Source organism: Wolffia australiana, chromosome 13 (assembly GCF_029677425.1).
Source record: "Wolffia australiana isolate 7733 chromosome 13, ASM2967742v1".
In the NCBI taxonomy this organism is placed as follows: Eukaryota; Viridiplantae; Streptophyta; class Magnoliopsida; order Alismatales; family Araceae; genus Wolffia; species Wolffia australiana.
In genome coordinates this window covers 11,713,614-11,730,709 of record NC_135847.1, presented here as the reverse complement: position 1 = coordinate 11,730,709, position 17,096 = coordinate 11,713,614, and the positions used below count along the sequence as shown (strand labels likewise).

Here is a 17,096-nt window from a genome sequence, read left to right as displayed (position 1 = left end):
TATGAAAAACTATGTTAAGCATAACAAAAAAGACCAACCAACAGTCCCGGATGAGAAATAGCCATGTTGGTCTCTCCTTAGGCACCCCTTAAAAACCATCCTTCCAGTCCGCACTCCCCTCTCAAGGTTATCAAAATAGTAAGAAGATATTTATAGATTGATGAAAAATATTAATCAAGAAGAAGACAAGCAGGTCTGATATACTGAGGACGACATGGATATGCATAGATGTCAAACATATGTGAGGCTTAAGACCACTCATTCGAGGAAATAAAATGGCACGTATTATATTTTGCAAGGTGATTTGATCTTTGACATTTTTTAGTTAAGCTTTAAAGATCCAATTCAAATTGTATTTCCTTTACTATGAAATCTCATATCTATTTATGGCCATTTTCATGGATGTGCAAAAATAGAAACACTATTTAATTCATCTACTGCTTATAAGTGCAAATCAGTATAGTCTCAATTTTTACTTTTTCAGAAGCAAGTTTAGGAGTGCCACATAATTTTCAATCATGGATTAACATAACAATCATCACGTATGAACACGCTCCATAATCCCTCGAACAACCTTCATAAAGCTCATCACCAAAAAAATCTTAAGCAATAGTGGATCTCTCAAAATGTTGTTTCACAATGCTAGAGACTACTTTGGCACATGTGAATATCAGGAATATTATGGAAAAGGTATTTTTTGACAAAAGGTTTTGTTCTCTTGCCTCTTGTAGGTTTCCCCATTCCATAACTGAAAGGTACCCATCCATGACAAACTTAATGATGAAAGGGGCACCCTCTAAATCAAAGGAAATTTTGAATGGATGGCCCTATTCAATGGAATAGTTTCTATATTGGGTTCACCTTCCATAATGCTTTGGATTTTCTTTTACTCCTTCAGCACGTATCCGTTGATGCCCTTGATTTAAGCCTCCGTGATTTCCTTGACTCATGCCTTCTTCTCAAAAAGGTTTGGATACCCCTCTAGAAACTCCTCTGATTTCTCCTTCTATAACATGACTTGGGCCATCACATGGCTGACTTGTGTGTACTTCTTTAGCCCATTCCTTGACCCCATTACTGGCCCAATAACAAAAAAGCTAACTTTGCTCCATTTGCTTTAATCGTCAAATCTAGCACTCAAGACAACTTTATGGAGACATCACTAAGACTCCACTTGAATTCTAGGAATTCAGATCGGCTTAGTTTAATGCACATAATATTTTATCAAGGATTACATAATGTAGTTATACGCAAATTTATAATGAAACCCATTAAATTATAACAGTCTTTGTAAAAAATGTATAAGTGCATGATTATGAAGCATAAATGTGCATTAACATTAGGATTTATCAATGTGCCTTGGGTGAACAGTAAGCATGGAATTGCTCTTCGGCACACTAGACCAACATTGAAGCTTAAACGTTTATGTATTGTTCTAAAATTTTGTACTATGTCTAGATCATTTTCCCAGAGTGATTCAAAAACATCAAATAAGTGATCAAATCACATTTTCAAGTAAAATAGTATTGGTTTTCTTGAATTGTTGAATGAGAAACAATATTCATTTTCATCGTCATATTTTTTTCCTTATGAATACATCCAGGTATTTTACAAAACATATTTATTTAAATTCAGAAGACCTCGCATGAGGAAATGATTCTAGATCACTAAACCACCCTAAGTTAAAAATTAAAAGTAAAGCCTAACAAAGCTGAAATTCTCCTTTGGAATAAAATTCCACTGCCCCACATATCGGCTAGGTGAGGGACTTATCAGTAGATATATAATATGGGCATGTATTAGGTAATATATTATAGTATATACTTATTATATACGGTTTGAAGTCATGCATTCACACACTAAAGTTCAGGGATAAGGAGTCATCAGTGGGACCCTACATTGCCACGTCATCATATGAGTTGGCAGGTATACTGCTGAGTCAGCAATAATTGCCACGAGGGCAAGTAGTGGGAGTTGGCAATAAATATGAATAGTACTGGTATTTAATGGTAACACCCACTTTCTGACACGTGTCAACACCACCTGATCCCCCACTGACACGTCGGGGCTGACTTATGTAACTATCATATCTAAATCCTAATTTTTCAAAAAAATCACGAAATTGCCATTCCTTCTAGATAGATAGCGGGCGGTTAATATAAAATTTAAATAATTTCCGAGGGAAAAATCTTCAGTTGAGATTAAAATATTATTAGTTTAGAAAAGGGGATGGGAATGGGACAGTTAACAGAAAATTTAAATATTATTCATTTAGAAAGGGAGGGGATTTGAAGAAATTATGGCGTTGACTGTGTTTCTGAGGGGATGGCAGTTACCGTAATTTATGGCGATCTTAGGGGTAATTTGGTGCAATATTCTGCCACTAGCAGATCCACGGGGGACACGGCGTCGTGCAGAGGGCAGGCCTTGAGGATCGCCCTCGCGACCGAGGAAGAGAGAGAAACATGTTAGAGAGAGAAACAAGAGAGAGAAAGGAACAAAGTGTAGAGAGATAAAGAGGAGATCGAGCTCCCCATCTCGGTGGTATTTCACTGCGACTGCAAGTACCCAGTTTTCAGAGAGAGGAACAGGGTAGAGAGAGAAACAAGCTAGAGAGAGAAAGAGAAGACCGAGCCCCCCATCTCGGCGGTATTTCAGTGCAACTGAAAATACCCAGTATTCGGCGAGAGGAAGAGAGAGGAACAGGGTAGAGAGAGAAACCCATGACCCTTTAGAGAGAGAAACAGGAGAACGAGCCCCATCTCGGCGGTATATCAGTGCAAGTGCAACCGAGAATACCCATCACCTAGCATTCAGCGGGTGGAAGAGAGAGAAACAGGGTAGAGATAGAAACACGGGGTAGAGAGAGAAACAAGAAGAACGAGCCCCATCTCGGAGGTATATCAGTGCAACCGAGAACACCCATCACCCAGCATTCAGCGAGGGGAAAAGAGAGAAACAAGGGTAGAGACTAGAGAGAGAAAGAAAGGGTAGAGAGAGAGAAAGAGGAGACCGAGTCCCCCATCTCGGCGGTATTTCACTGCAACTGAAAGTCTGAAACTACCCAGTTTTCAACCAGAGGAAGAGAGAGAAAGTAGAGAGAGAGAGGCGATGGAAGAGTGAGAAATGGGCTGCGCGTTTGGGAAGCCTGCGAAGAGAGATGGAGAGAGAGGAAGAGGAGGGAGGAGAGAGAAGGCGGCGCCGCCCGCCGTGGCGAGATCGCTGTACGTTGCTCCGCCGGCGCAGGTTAACGCCGGGCAGTGGCCGCCATGGCTGACGGAGGTGGCGGGGGAAGCGATTCAAGGCTGGGTTCCACGCAAAGCCGATTCTTTTCAGAAACTCGCCAAGGTTAGTCTTTCTTCTCCTCCGACATTCTCTCTGTCCTCGTCCCGGTCGTGATCATCATCTGATCATCCTCTGATTATCTTCCTCGTTCAAGTCGTCGTTTTCCGCGGAGATCTACGCGCGTATCTGTCAGCCGGTTCTTGGATTATTCATCTCTCGTCGATCTTTATCAATCTCTCTCTCTTGGCGAAGATTTTCTCATTGTTCCCGGAAATCTTACCCTTTTTGGTTTTATTTCTCTGATCTTTCGATCGGCCCTCTTCTCTCTCTCTATTGCCAGTTTTTCTCATCTGGGTTTCCTCTCTCTATCTCTGTTTGAGAACCCATGTTACCGTGAACAATCGTTGATTTGAGATCTCTTTCTTTCTCTCTCTATCTATCTTCCTATTTCTCTCGTCATCTCCCTCTTTGAAAGCCCATGTTTCCGTATGCAATCCTTCATTTGAGATCTCTCTCTCTAAATCTCTAGTTATAGGCGAAAACATTTCTATCCATCTTGCTGTGACAGACCAAGTTTCTGTAGTTTGATGTGGACTTGAGATCTCTCTCTCTCTCTCTATGAGAGCCCATGTTTCTGTAAGCAATCCTTGATTTGAGATCTCCCTCTCCACTTCTTGATTTATGTCAAAAATCATTCTACCCAAATTTCTATTGTTTGATGTGGGTTTGAGTTCTCTCTCTCTCTTGATATTCGTAAAAAAACATTCTATTCATCTCGCTCTGTGACAGCCCTAGTTTCTGTAGTTTGATGTGGATTTGAGATCTCTCTATCGCTCTCTCTGAGAGCCCAAGTTTCTGTCGTTAGACGTGGATTTGAGATCTCTCTCTCTCTCTCTTTTCATATACGCAAAAATCATTCAATCCATCTCTGTGACATCCTAAATTCTGTAGTTTGATGTAGATTTGAGATCTCTCTCTCTCTCTCTCTAAGTCTCTAGATAAAGGTAGAAATCTTTCTATCATCTCTCTCCGGAACGTCCCAAGTTTCTCTAGTTTGATGTGGATACGAGACCTCTCCATCCAAGTCTCTAGATACAGGTGAAAATCATCCCGAGTTTCTCTACCCAGACGTGGATATGACATCTCTCTCTCTACATAAATACATCTCTCGCCATCTCTCTCTCTTCGCCGTGGCATCGTGGCGGTGTTTCTCGCTCTAGAAAGTGACGGAGGGGGGACAGATTGGGCAGGGGACGTACAGCAACGTGTACAAGGCGAGGGATTTGGAGACGGGGAAGATGGTGGCGCTGAAGAAGGTGAGGTTCGACAGCGTGGAGCCGGAGAGCGTGAAGTTCATGGCGAGGGAGATAACGCTGCTGAGGAGGTTGGAGGGGCATCCCAACGTGATCAAGCTCGAGGGGCTCGTTATATCGCGCGTCTCGAGCAGCCTCTACCTCGTTTTCGAGTACATGGAGCACGATCTCGCCGGCCTCCTCTGCTCGCCCGATTTCTCCTTCTCCTTGCCTCTGGTTAGTCCTACCTCTCTCTCTATCTCTTTCCCAATCTATCTCTCTCTCTCTCCTGTCTTTCCTTCTCTTTCTCTCTCTATCTCTCGCCTATCCCTCCTATCTCTCTGTGGTAAAGGGTAACATCTCTTTCTGTCTCTCTCTTATACCTCTTCTCTCTCTGTCTCTCTTCTATCCCTCTTCTCTCTCTGTCTATCGCCTCTCTCTGTCGCCCTCGTATCCCTCTTCTCTCTCTGTCTATCGCCTCTCTCTCTCTCTCTGTGGTAAAGTGTAACCTCTCTCTGTTTCTCTCCGATTCCTCTTCTTTCTGTCTATGGCCTCTCTCTCTCTGTTTCTCTCTTATCCCTCTTTTCTGTCTAACTCCTCTCTCTCTCTCTGTTTCTCTCCTATCCCTCTTCTCTCTCTGTCTAACGCTTCTCTCTCTCTGTTTCTCTCCTATCCCTCTTCTCTCTGTGTCTATGGCCTCTCTCTCTCTCTCTGTTTCTCTTCTATCCCTCTTCTCTCTGTGTCTATGGCCTTTCTCTGTCTAACGCCTCTCTTTCTCTCTCTGTTTCCCTCCTATACCTCTTCTCTCTGTGTCTGTGGCCTCTCTCCCTCTCTGTTTCTCCTCTATCCCTCTTCTCTCTCTGTCGCCTGTCTCTCCTATCCCTCCTCTGTCTATGTATCGCTTTCTCTCTCTCTGGTAAGTCGTAGCCTCTCCTTTTCACTCCTGGTCCTCTCCTCTCTCTGTTTATCGCCTGTCTCTCTATCTCTGGTAGTCGTAGCCTCTCGCTCTTTCTCTCTCCTATGCCTACTCTCTCTCTGGTGAATGGCAACCTCTCCCTTTTCTCTCTCTCCAATCTCCCTTTAGCTAATTAGCTCGTGGTAACTTCTATTTCTTTCTCTCTCCTATCCCTATTCTCTCTCTATCTCCCTCCTATCTCCCCCATCGCTATATGGTCAGTGGTAGCCTCTCTCTCTCTCTCTCTATCGCTCTTATTGTCTTTGCGGGACTCTTTCTGTCAGTCTCTCCCCTTTCTCGCGTTGCCGGCCATTCTTTCCTTCCTTGCCCATTCTCTCTTCTCTCTCTCTCCTCATTTGTTTTTCTCTCTTTTCGAACACTCTTTCTCATACCATCTCTCTTTGCCCATTCTTCTCACCCTCTATCGTCTCATTACTCATTTTTTCTTTTCCAACCCAACATCTCTCTTTTCACCCTCTATCGTCTCATTACTCATTTTTTCTTTTCCAACCCAACATCTCTCTTCTCTCTCTCTGTCTCTCTCTTCACACCCTCTCTCTCTGCTTCAGTCTGTCGCACTTGTCTCTTCCCAGTTATTTTCCTCGGGCCTGTTCCCACTGAATTAACTCAGCCCTCTTTCTGCTCACTTACTATTTCCTAGAATATCTCGCCCTCTCCCTTGTCCTTTCTTTTCCTCTTGCCCTGTTGCCCTTTCTCTCTCTACCTTAACTCGGCCAGCATTCCTCTCTTTCTCTCTTACTCTTTCTCGTCTTCTTTATCCTTAACACCTCTCTCTAGCCCTCTCATTACCCATCTCATCTCTCTATCTACTGTATCTCTTTCTCCTTGCAGCTACCTATCTCTTTTTAGACTAGCACACTCTCTTGCACTCTCTTTCTCATCTTCTTTATCCTTTCACACTTCTCTCTCTAGCCCTCTCATTACCCACCTCATCTCTCTCTCTCTATTTACAGTATCTCTCTTTCTCTTTGCAGCTACCCATCTCTTTTTAGAGCAGCACCCTTTATGTCCATTGTCTCTATCTATCTCCAGTCACATGATCTCTCTCTCTCTCTCTAGATACCATTAAATGGGTCAGAATCTTTGCTTTTCTGGAGAAAAAAAGAACAGGACAGGACTCCCAGACTTTTTACCTTTCTTCTCTGCCTCCACTCTCTTTCTCTCTCTAAGAATCTACATATCTTTCTACGGCTTCTCTCTCTCTCGCTAGATTCAGAAAAGGTTCCACCTTTTGCTGTAAGAATCAGAAGAAAGAGAAAAAGAGAGAGAGAGAGAGGGAAATACACTTTTCCTTTTACTTTACTCTGTTGGGCATAAATCAAGAGAACCAGACTGCCAAGTAGGGTTTATGGACGGATGGCAAACGGAACGGAACGGATACCTGAACTGAAGATCCGTTCAGTTCTGTTCCGTTCGTCAAACCCGTCATCCGTCCCTAATCTTCCAAGAGTGCCAAGAAAGATCCTACTTATTTAGTCTTTGACTGACTAAAGGTTCATGGACGAATGACGAACGGAAAACGGAACAAAACCCTTCTTGACTTTCCATGATACGGGCATCTGAATAGTCGTCATCCGTCGTCCAGCCATGAGAATTGTTGAATGTCCAGATTAAGTGCTCAGTGAAGTACTTAGTGGCCGGGTATCTGAATAGTTGTCATCCGTTAACCGTCATCGTATCGTTAATCTGCATGAAAATTGGTGAACGTGCAGATTAGGTGTTTCATAACTAGCAACTGGCCGGGTATCTGTATAGTTCTGGATCGTCCTGGACGTGGACGATGGACGGGACGGGACCAATTTCGTCCCGTCCGACGTCCAGAGTAAGTCCAGGGACAAAGGACGGGACGGTTTTTCGTCCAATGGTAAAAAAACCGTCCCGTCCAATCATTCCGGGACGGTTTTTCGTCCAGTCCAGTCCTCCCAGAACAAATTTTCGTCCTGAAATTCGTCCTGGACGAAAAAAACCCATTTTATATTTTTAATATATTAATATAGATTTTTCTAAGTTTTTTAATGGAACTATAGAGGAGAGAGAATGCAAATGGACATATGTACAACTAATTCTGAGCGGTGTCAGTTTGCACGCATGAAAAAATACAGGGACCTTGATGCAAATTGTCAGAACCAGGCCATGTGGCGAGATCTCAACCTTGGATGTGAATCCGGCAGTTTTTCGTCCACATCCGTCCGTCCATCATCCGAGACCTCCGGACGGACGGGTTTTTCGTCCCGCAGGACCAAAACTGTCCCGCCCGGTGGTCCCCGGGACGAATTTTCGTCCCAAAATACGTCCATATCCTCGGACGGGACGATTTTTTCGTCCCGGGACAAAACATCGTCCCGTCTGTGTCCCTGAACTTTAGGTATCTGGAAATTCGTCATCCATCGTCCGTCATCCTAACATTAGTCTGCATGAAAATTGTTGAACGTGCAGATTAAGGGATTCATGAAGCAGTTACTGGCTGGGTTGGATCACTGCCATAGTCGGGGAGTGATGCACCGGGACGTGAAGGGCGCGAATTTGCTGGTGAACAACGCGGGGGTGCTGAAGATAGCAGATTTCGGCCTGGCGCAGCGTCGGCGGCCGGGCGATCGCAGGCCCATGACGACCCGGGTGGTGACCCTCTGGTACCGCCCCCCGGAGCTCCTCCTCGGTGCCACCAGCTACGGCTACTCCGTCGATCTCTGGAGCGCCGGCTGCGTCCTTGCCGAGCTCCTTGCCAACCGCCCGATCCTCCCCGGTCGCACCGAGGTCCGCTCCCTCCTTCCATTCTCATTATTTGATAATGATGACAATGATGATGATGATGATGATGGTGATGATAAGTTGAGTATGATGTGATACAAGACCCAAGTAAACTCACTTGAAGCAGTGGAGATATAGTTTAAGCTTCCATTTTTTCTATCAATTCCTCAATACCATCATCATTCAGATAGGATGCTCAAGGTAATTGAGGGCTAGTTTGAGTGTACAAGTGGGAAATAGCGAAGGGGGATGGGGGAAAATCCTGTACTCTTTATGCTTTTGGTTACATAGTGAAGTCTTCTAGTCTCCTGGGTACGCATTTTAAACTAAAGGGAGAGAGAAAGACTGGATTGCTAAACTATGTAACTAATGCTTGTAGATTTAACCTAACCCACAAAATGCTCGCTGGTGGTGAAGATGATAATTAAACAATAATATGATGATGTCGATGCTGATAATTTGATGATACTGATGATGAGTTTAATTTGATTATGTTTTTGATGATTATCTGTGATGGAAATGATTTTAATGTGATGATGTTGATGATTATAAGTTGAATGATAACTTGTGATGGTAATATTTTATTTTGATGATGTTGCTGATGGTAATAATTTGATGATGTTGATGGTGATAATTTGATGATGATGATGATGGGAATTGAAGGTGGAGCAGCTACACAGGATATTTAAGTTGTGTGGGTCGCCACCAGGGGACTACTGGAGGAGGCTTAGGCTGCCAAAGGCGTCGTCAGTGTTCAAAACACAGCAGACTTATCAGCGGAGCACGGCGGAGGCTTTCGCTGGTTTCCCACCGGCGGCAATCACTCTCCTCGACACACTGCTCTCGCTAGACCCCGCTGATCGGGGCACCGCCGCATCTGCCCTTGAGAGCGACGTAAGGCCTTCAGCTCTCTCTCTAACACATTTATCTCTACACCTCGCTTTAATCTTTTTCCCTATGTTTGGATCTTTTCTCTCTCTACTTCTGATTCTCCTTTTGTGATCTTTAGATCTCTCTCTCCCTGCTTCTGTTTCTCATTTGCTAGCTTTAGATCTACTTCTCTCTTTACTACTGTTTCTCTTTAGCTTTAGTTCTTTTTCTCTCAACTTCCATCTTTCTTTCCCTCGCTTTAGATGTCTTTCTCTCTCTCTACTTCAGTCTTTCTTTCGCTTAGTTCAGATTTCTTTCTCTCTCTAATGATGTCTTTCATTCGCCCAATTTAGATCTCTTTCGTTTCTTTTAGATTTCTTTCTCTCTCCTCTTCGTATCTTACTTCTGGTGTCTCTCTGAATTCTTTTTCGCTCTCCTTTTTTCTTGACGTAATTTTTACCTAAATCAGTTGAAGCTGAGATTCCATTTTACAGAAAAAAGAAAACCAAATTCTGACTACTTATGATATCCACTTCTTGCTACTTCTTCTTGCTTTCATTCTCTCTTTTGATCTCTATCTCTCTCTCCTCTCTTTCTCTGCCTACTTCTGTCTCTCTTTCGCTCTCTTATGATCTGTCTCTAACTCTATTTTTATCTCACCCGAGTATGATGTTATCTTATTCAAGTTTCAGTTGTTATGGGCTAATTACGAAAACCCAGCAAGTTTCTATTCCCCTCTCTATTCACTCTCTTCTCTCCAATTCTTTCACCCACTCTCACTATTCTCTCCATCTAATACTTTCCATATTCTTTCTCACTGTTTATTGTTTAATGCTTCTTTATGGCTCCATTAATCTCTATTCTCTCTCTATTTCTCTATCTTCCCCCATCTCTATTTCACATTGTTTCCTCTCTCTCTACTTCTGGGTGCAGTTCTTCAGAGAGAGCCCACAAGCCTGTGAAACTATGAGCTTGGCGCACTATCCCCCTACAAAAGAGCTTGACATGAAGATAAGAGATGAAATCGCCAGAGGGTCTGGATCTCTCTCTCATACTCTCTCCTCCTCTCTCTAAACATGCATCTCAATCTATATTTTCCTTCTATCTTTCAGGAAAATAAACAGCAACAAAGACAAGGTTGGAGCTTCTAGAAAACCGCGACAGCCCACTCGCCGCCGTGCCAGACCCGCCCCCGAAGCCAATGCTGAATTGCAGATCAATATTGACGTATGATAATCTCTCTCCTCCTCCCTATATCTCCAATCTCTTTCTCTCTCTCTTCCCTTTATTTCTTATATCTCTCTTTTCCCTAAATCTCTAATCTCTTATCTCTCTCTTCTCCCTCTAACTCTAGTTCTAGTCTCTCTCTTCTTTCTCTATCTCCAATCTCTCTCTCTCTCTCCTTTCTCTATCTCCAAATCTTGTCTCTCTCTCCATCCTCTATCACCTATTCTTGTCTTTCTCTCCTTCCTCTATCTCCAATCTCTCATCTTTCTCTCTCCACCCTCTATCTCCACTCCCTCTGTCTCTCTCTTTTGTCTAAGTTCTCTTTCCATTTCTCCTTAATCTCTTCTCTTCTCTCCTCCCTCTATCTCTAATTCTTATTTCTCTCCTTCCTCCATCTCCTCAATCTCTTTTCTCTCTATCCTCCCTCGATTTCTATCACTCTCTCTCCTCTATCTATAATTACAATTTCTCGGCTTCTTCTCACTCGCTTTTCTCTATCTCTATCATGATCTCTGAGACATAACTCTGAGATCTCTCTTATATTTTTATCTATGATCTATGACATCTCTCTTCTATCTATGATCTATGATCCCTCCCTTCTATCTGTATCTTTGATCACTCAGTTCTATTTCTACCTATACTCTATGATATCTCTCTTCCATCTCTATCTGTGATCTATGATGCCTATCTCTTCCATTTATATCCATAATCTATGATATCTCTATCACTGATCTCTGACATATCTCTTTCTATCTGTATATATGATCCCTCTCTTCTGTCTTCATCCTTCCAGCGGCTGCGGCTGATGGCACACATGAATGTGAAGAGCAAGAGCGAGAAGTTCCCGCCACCACACCGTGACGGCGCCGTCGGCATCAGAGCTGCTGACCGAGGTCCGCCAACACAAATCCAACACGTGTCGTTCGTTGCGCCATCGCAAAACCGTCAAGTATCATTCATCCAAGCACCAGACAGATCCTTGGAGTCCACCGTGTTCGACCCCAAGAATGTCCCTGAGTTTGCCTTCCCGAGGACGGCCAGGGTGGGCCCGCCGCCTCCTGTGTGGGCCCCGTCCCGCCGCCGGTCCAAGCCCGTTAAGACTGATGCCCAGGTAGTTCCTGCCCACATCCTCGGCCCCGCCCACCTCACCAAAGGCAAGGAGATCTCCACCTCCATTCTCCAACTGTAGTTCTCTCCCTGCTGTACAGTTTTGTTAAAATAATAAACTTATATTTTTATGAGCAAGAAAATTCAATTTGCAGAAAATCAGAAGCATTTTCTACAACAATCTTAGAGGAAAATTTTATCCCTGGAGATGGGCGTGAGAGGGGGGGACGACACACGCTGGCCGAATTGGGCAGGCTCCTCGAAGCTGGCCCGTGGGCCCACCGAGGGAATAGAGAAGCTGCGGGCCATGGTGGGTTCTGGAAGTGGCGTCGCCATCGGGCTGGTGGCGGGTATCCGAACTTGTCGTTCACGGGCGCGGCCCAGTAGAGGAGCCGAATGCCGGGCAGGGTGAGGCCTGGCCAGGAGCTCAGGTGGCGGGCGGGGCAGCTCCTGCAACTCCCCGACCCTACCCGGCGGCCGGGGGAGTTGGGTTGGGGTCTGGCCTGGCGGCGGTGGGCCGAAGGTGGATCGCGGGCTCGGTAGTGGGCCCGAGAAGGCCAGCCGCTTAAGCTTCTTCGCCTCGAAGTGGGCCGGGTCGGGGTTCAGGGTCAGGGTCTGGCTCCAGCGAGTGTCTCGGAGTGGCGGCGGGCCAAGCCGAGGGCTTGGAGTGGGTACGTGAATGGGTTGACCAGGTTGACCGGGTTGACTGAGTTGACCTGGCCAGGTGCTGTTGCCATCAAGTGGGCCCAGTGGCACTGAGCTGTGGTAGTAGGCCTTGGAGGAGAGGTTGCAGTCTAGCGGCGTCGGCAGGACGTAGGCGTTGACTTTTCTCGTCAACGAGCGCTGGAGATTGACTCCAACGACGTCGGCTGGGTCGGGCTTCTTGTCTGGGAAGATGGGCGCTGACTGGCTTCCTGGTTGGGGTCTCCTGGCCCAGGCTTGATTGGGCTGACTTTCTTCTTCCTGCATGGGTGAAATCCCAGGAAATTAAGTTTCCGTGCATCTTTGAGGAATTCAAGGAATTTTATATTCAACTGATAATCAAGCTGAAAAATCCGTAATTACGAGTTGAGCGAGTGCCTTTGCGACTTCGGTGGTGGTCCCATGGTCTGCTTGGTTCGGCTTCATTAAATTAAAATAATTACGTTAATTTGAAATAATTAATTTAAATTGACAAAAAATGTGCAAATATCACAGATAGAGGCACTAGATTACCTCGAGAGCATCGCTGGTGTCCCCATAGTCAAAGCTCAAATCTCCAGTATTGGAAGCATCAGAGCCGTCTACAACACCATCATCAGTATCATCATCATGACCACTATCATCACCATCCTCCCCTGTTTCGTAATCCTGCAGCCCAGTGAACTGGTAATCTATGTGTTGATTTTCAGCCACCATCATAACATGCGGCTCTATCGCCTCCAGAAGCTTAATTCCCTTCCTAAAGAAATTCAGCTATCGCCAACAAAAGGAGCACGACAATAAGAATTTAAAATGGGTAAATTTTATAATGATATTTAATCGGCAAATAAATGTACCTGGGCAGAATGATGGCGAGCGGCTTGAGTTAAAAGGCTGCGAGATTGGCCTTGCTTGAGAGATTTCAATCGGAAGACAAACAGAGTAGCTTCCTCGTCAAAATCTTCGCGCGCTTCGTGGAGTTGCTGCTGTGAAAATCCTTCTTTTGAGTTTTTAGCGTTGCCGCTTTGTCTGGAGGCTTTCAACATTTGCTCATACGTCAATCTACGCGTTGCCAGAAAAGAAATTCTTCATAAAGTGGAGAGCAAATTAAAGGTTATACAGAAACAATTACGGAAATTGCACAAAAATAGCACCTCTTTCCATCGCACTGCCGCTTCATATCCTGTCAGAGGGGCGAGCCATGAAGATTAATCCAAAAATCACATAAAATGAACCAAAAATGTCTGCGAATGAATAATATACACGAAAACCAAGTCTCCAGAGTTTTTATGAAGAAAATATTCATGTCGGTTTACTCGACATCTACTTCCTTCCTTAAGAACTGTAATAAGATTACGTATTTAACAATACTATCAGTTTTTTATACAAGAACGAAAAATAATTCTATTCGAATATATTAAAGGGAATTTTTTTTTGTAAAATAAAAATACCAATTTTTTAAAAATATATCCAAGACTAATATTTATAAATAAATTAATCAAATTAGAGATGAAAGCAAATAACATTTATAAATGAAAGTAATATGAATGGAATAATATTAATAGAATTGATATATTTAAATACTTAAATAAAAAGTATAAAAAGTATTCAACGTGTATTCACTAAAACGTTTCTTAAATCAACCCCCTCAGTGCACTTCCTTCCTGCTATACTGTAAGTAAAACATAGAGGACTTAAATTAAAAAAATGTTTAATATATAACCATGACGAACCTCTACAGTTCGAAGTTCATTCAGAAGTGACTCGGACGGAGTTGAAATTGTAAGAGTAACGTGGGAGCGCTGAAATTGAAAGCAAGGGACTCATTAGTCAGTATTTGAATAATTTAAATACGTTTTTCTTTGCAAATAATTTTCGTGAGATTCAACAGAATTTCTATTAGACATGCAAAAAACGCTTACATAAATGTCAACCAATTTTTGAAGCTCAAATTGCACCTTTCCCAGCATCAATAATACTCTACCTAAAATTGAAGAACAAGAAAAAGGAGCACTTTCAATTACTTGCACAAATTGAAAATTAGAACAAGTACGTTTTATCTTTTTAGGTAGATATAAGAAAAGTAAAACGGGTATTGAAGATAGTTAGATATAAGAGAAGAAAATTTCCGTGCATCTTAATGCATTGTCGCTTTATCAAACAGTGCCCAACTGTGTCCTGATTAGGGATCCACAATCAAACTAGATCCGATCAGATCAGATCAGATTGGTTTGGATCAAAAGATTTGATCGATTCAAAGGCTTTGATCGTGATCCGATTGACTGAGTCAATTTATTTGATCTCCCTTATCAAAATCAGGTAGAGTCAATCGATCAAATCAAGAAGGCTGTGCAGACCCGACTGATCAGATCTGATTGGCCCATTAAATGGAAAGGGTTCCTGATATGCCGAGGAGCATGCAGATTTATGACAGATGATCTGATGCCAAAACATCATTGATCATGATTGAGCCAAACATTATCAACTGATCAAGTTTTCAAAGGTTACTTTTCTATCATCATGATCGATGCATCACCGACCCATAGCCCTGGCTCTCACTAATTCGAGGATAGACCATAAAATATCCAAAAATAACATAGAATTCATCGACATCTTTCGATCCTAAGCACAGACATCGATTTTCTACAGTGTTCTGGAAACATTTTGTATTCAGTTTCAATGTATGGTCTTTCCATGCTCAGCATATTATAAAGGTGATCGAAGCCTTCTCATGACTCACCGCTATCTTCATCATCATTCAAAGCGGTTCTCTTTAGAAGACTTGTGCCCAGCTCACCGAGAGACTCTGAAAATTCTGAAATGACAGGAATTGCAAAAGATAAATACAAATTGGAGGGAAATTTTAAACGAAATTTGCATAGAAAGGCTGTTTCACATGGCTGAAAGCATCAACCTTCATCTTCATGAAGAGATAGATTTCTGTCGTTTGGAGAGAGAGAGAGAGATTTCCATACCATAAGCACAGTTTGCTGTGGCAGCGGCTGCAGAGAGCAAGCCATCATAGCAGCTTTTCATGTCTCGCAAATCCTGAAAAGGACGGAGACTTCTTCAGAGAGGACAAAATGGATAATCAATCCGGATAAATTTTCTGTTTTTTTGTCAGTATATTATTCAAAGCTAGAAGAGAAGTGCCTTTATAACTTCAATTAATAATTATTATTCGAGATCAAGGTTTTTCTGGGAAGTTCTCAGTGATATTGCCGAAGAATTTCAATAATATGACAACGGTAAACTGCGAGATACTCTGTTATACTACCCAATTCGTGACCCGATCGGATAGAACAAATGCAGGCATAGAATCCATTCCTGAAATGGAATAATACTGATCAAGCTCTCAAATTTCCCTAATTCGTTCTCAAGGGTAAGTGAAATTTCACATGATCCGATAAATTTCGACGTATTACCTTGAATCCGATTAAAGTTCTTCAACTATCAAGATTTACGCGCTCTTAATTCGTCAAAAATCTAGGCCGAATACAGAAATAATAATAAAATCGAATTAAATTCACAGAAAAAAATTCCATTGAACCAGAAAAAATTTCTCCCCGTACTCCCTCTTTCTCCAAACAGAGATTATCAAAGAAAGGAAAGTAAAACCAAATAAAAGAAGGAATCACGAACAAACCTGGCTAGCCCGAGCCAGCTCGTCAAACTGTAGACGCGGATGCCCGCCCCCCTTCCTCTCCTTCGGATCTAACCGGTGGTGCCCGGCGATCCCGCGCAACTTCCTCAGCGAGCTCTTCATCTCCGCTTCGTCAAAATCAAACCTTGCCAACACACAGGCTATCAAAGAGATCCATCACAAATTGAATACAAAAAAACGCGGCTTCAATCTCTCTTGATCTCTCAATCTCTCATTCAATCTATCTCTGAAACCCCGCAGATTCAAATTTATACGATTTCAGAGAGATTGCGATATAAACAGGCGGTAAATCTGACGATCAGGATTCCAATTTCAACGATCTGGCAGAAGAAGAAGAAGAGATTTCTACAATTCTTCTTCTCTTCTTCTCTTCTTCTTCTTTCGCCCCGTCAAAGATCGTTTAGAAACCCCACAGGAAATAAATACTAATTTACAGATATGCCCCTGTCATGACAAATTCACACTCTAACCTTTTCTTAACACAAATTAGACCTTTGCTACGACCAAGTTGTTAGATGGTCGAAATATCCAATTAAACTATTTTTAAAAATATTATTTTATCTGCGTTTAAGATATTTACGATTTATTAAATGCTTTGTTAGTTTTTCGTTAGGTTTGAAGTCTGAGGTCTTTTATTGAGGTTTTATTGAAGTCTAATATCGTATTTTATTATACTGACCTACGAGCTGCCACGTCACCAATTCGCCCACGTGGATGATCGACTCCTGGCGTTGACCAATCCTCTCTCTCCCTCTCTGGTCAAAAGTCAATAAAAAATCCCAGATTAAATATTTATATATACATTTATATATATATCAATGAAACCACTGGCTCGTGGCAAGTTATTTTTTACATTCCAACAGTTTAATTTACTCAACGGGGTTTGACCTGTTCAAGGTAAGGAATACATGACAAAATAATTTGTCAGTGATTATATAAAGTATTAGCAATTTGATGATTTTTTTGTTAGTCACCAAGCGGCCATTAAGGGGAGAATTGTAAATTAACAGTGTGATTCAGCGTGAAAATTGATTAATTGATGTATATTCATGAACACGTTTGACAGTGTTCATGAAATACACGCGGCCACAGAAATACAGGCAGTCAGATTCGGACTTTAAAACTGATGAAAAACTGGTGGTGCAGCTCCGACCATTGTCGAGGGCGGGAGTACTTTCTTCCCCACCGCGACGATGCCTAAGCACCGAAATCAATATCCGAATTCGCATTGCGAAGAAACACTCGA

General features: G+C 42.8%; 2 protein-coding genes across 3 annotated transcripts; one reads left to right on the top strand and one right to left on the bottom strand.

Moving 5' to 3' along the window:
• The first annotated feature begins 2,606 nt into the window (after nt 1-2,606).
• LOC144711149 (putative serine/threonine-protein kinase At1g54610) lies at nt 2,607-11,648 on the top strand. Its single transcript, XM_078585073.1, has 7 exons — nt 2,607-3,348; nt 4,527-4,814; nt 7,990-8,307; nt 8,965-9,195; nt 10,105-10,205; nt 10,284-10,398; nt 11,192-11,648. Exons 1-7 carry the CDS (start codon nt 3,127-3,129, stop codon nt 11,585-11,587), a joined length of 1,671 nt encoding a protein of 556 aa, XP_078441199.1. The 5' UTR covers nt 2,607-3,126; the 3' UTR covers nt 11,588-11,648.
• Nucleotides 11,607-16,251, bottom strand: LOC144711148 (uncharacterized protein At2g33490-like). Of its 2 annotated transcripts, none has more exons than XM_078585071.1 (10): nt 15,833-16,251; nt 15,162-15,234; nt 14,927-15,001; nt 14,109-14,170; nt 13,920-13,988; nt 13,341-13,369; nt 13,044-13,248; nt 12,721-12,960; nt 12,571-12,627; nt 11,607-12,468 (listed from the first exon to the last, which is right to left on the bottom strand). In XM_078585071.1, the coding sequence occupies exons 1-10, from the start codon at nt 15,950-15,952 to the stop codon at nt 11,689-11,691; spliced, it is 1,710 nt and encodes a 569-aa protein (XP_078441197.1). In that variant the 5' UTR covers nt 15,953-16,251; the 3' UTR covers nt 11,607-11,688. The 2 variants fall into 2 exon arrangements, with proteins under 2 accessions (XP_078441197.1, XP_078441198.1); XM_078585072.1 differs by having other exon boundaries at nt 12,586-12,627.
• Between the last annotated feature and the right edge of the window lie 845 nt (nt 16,252-17,096).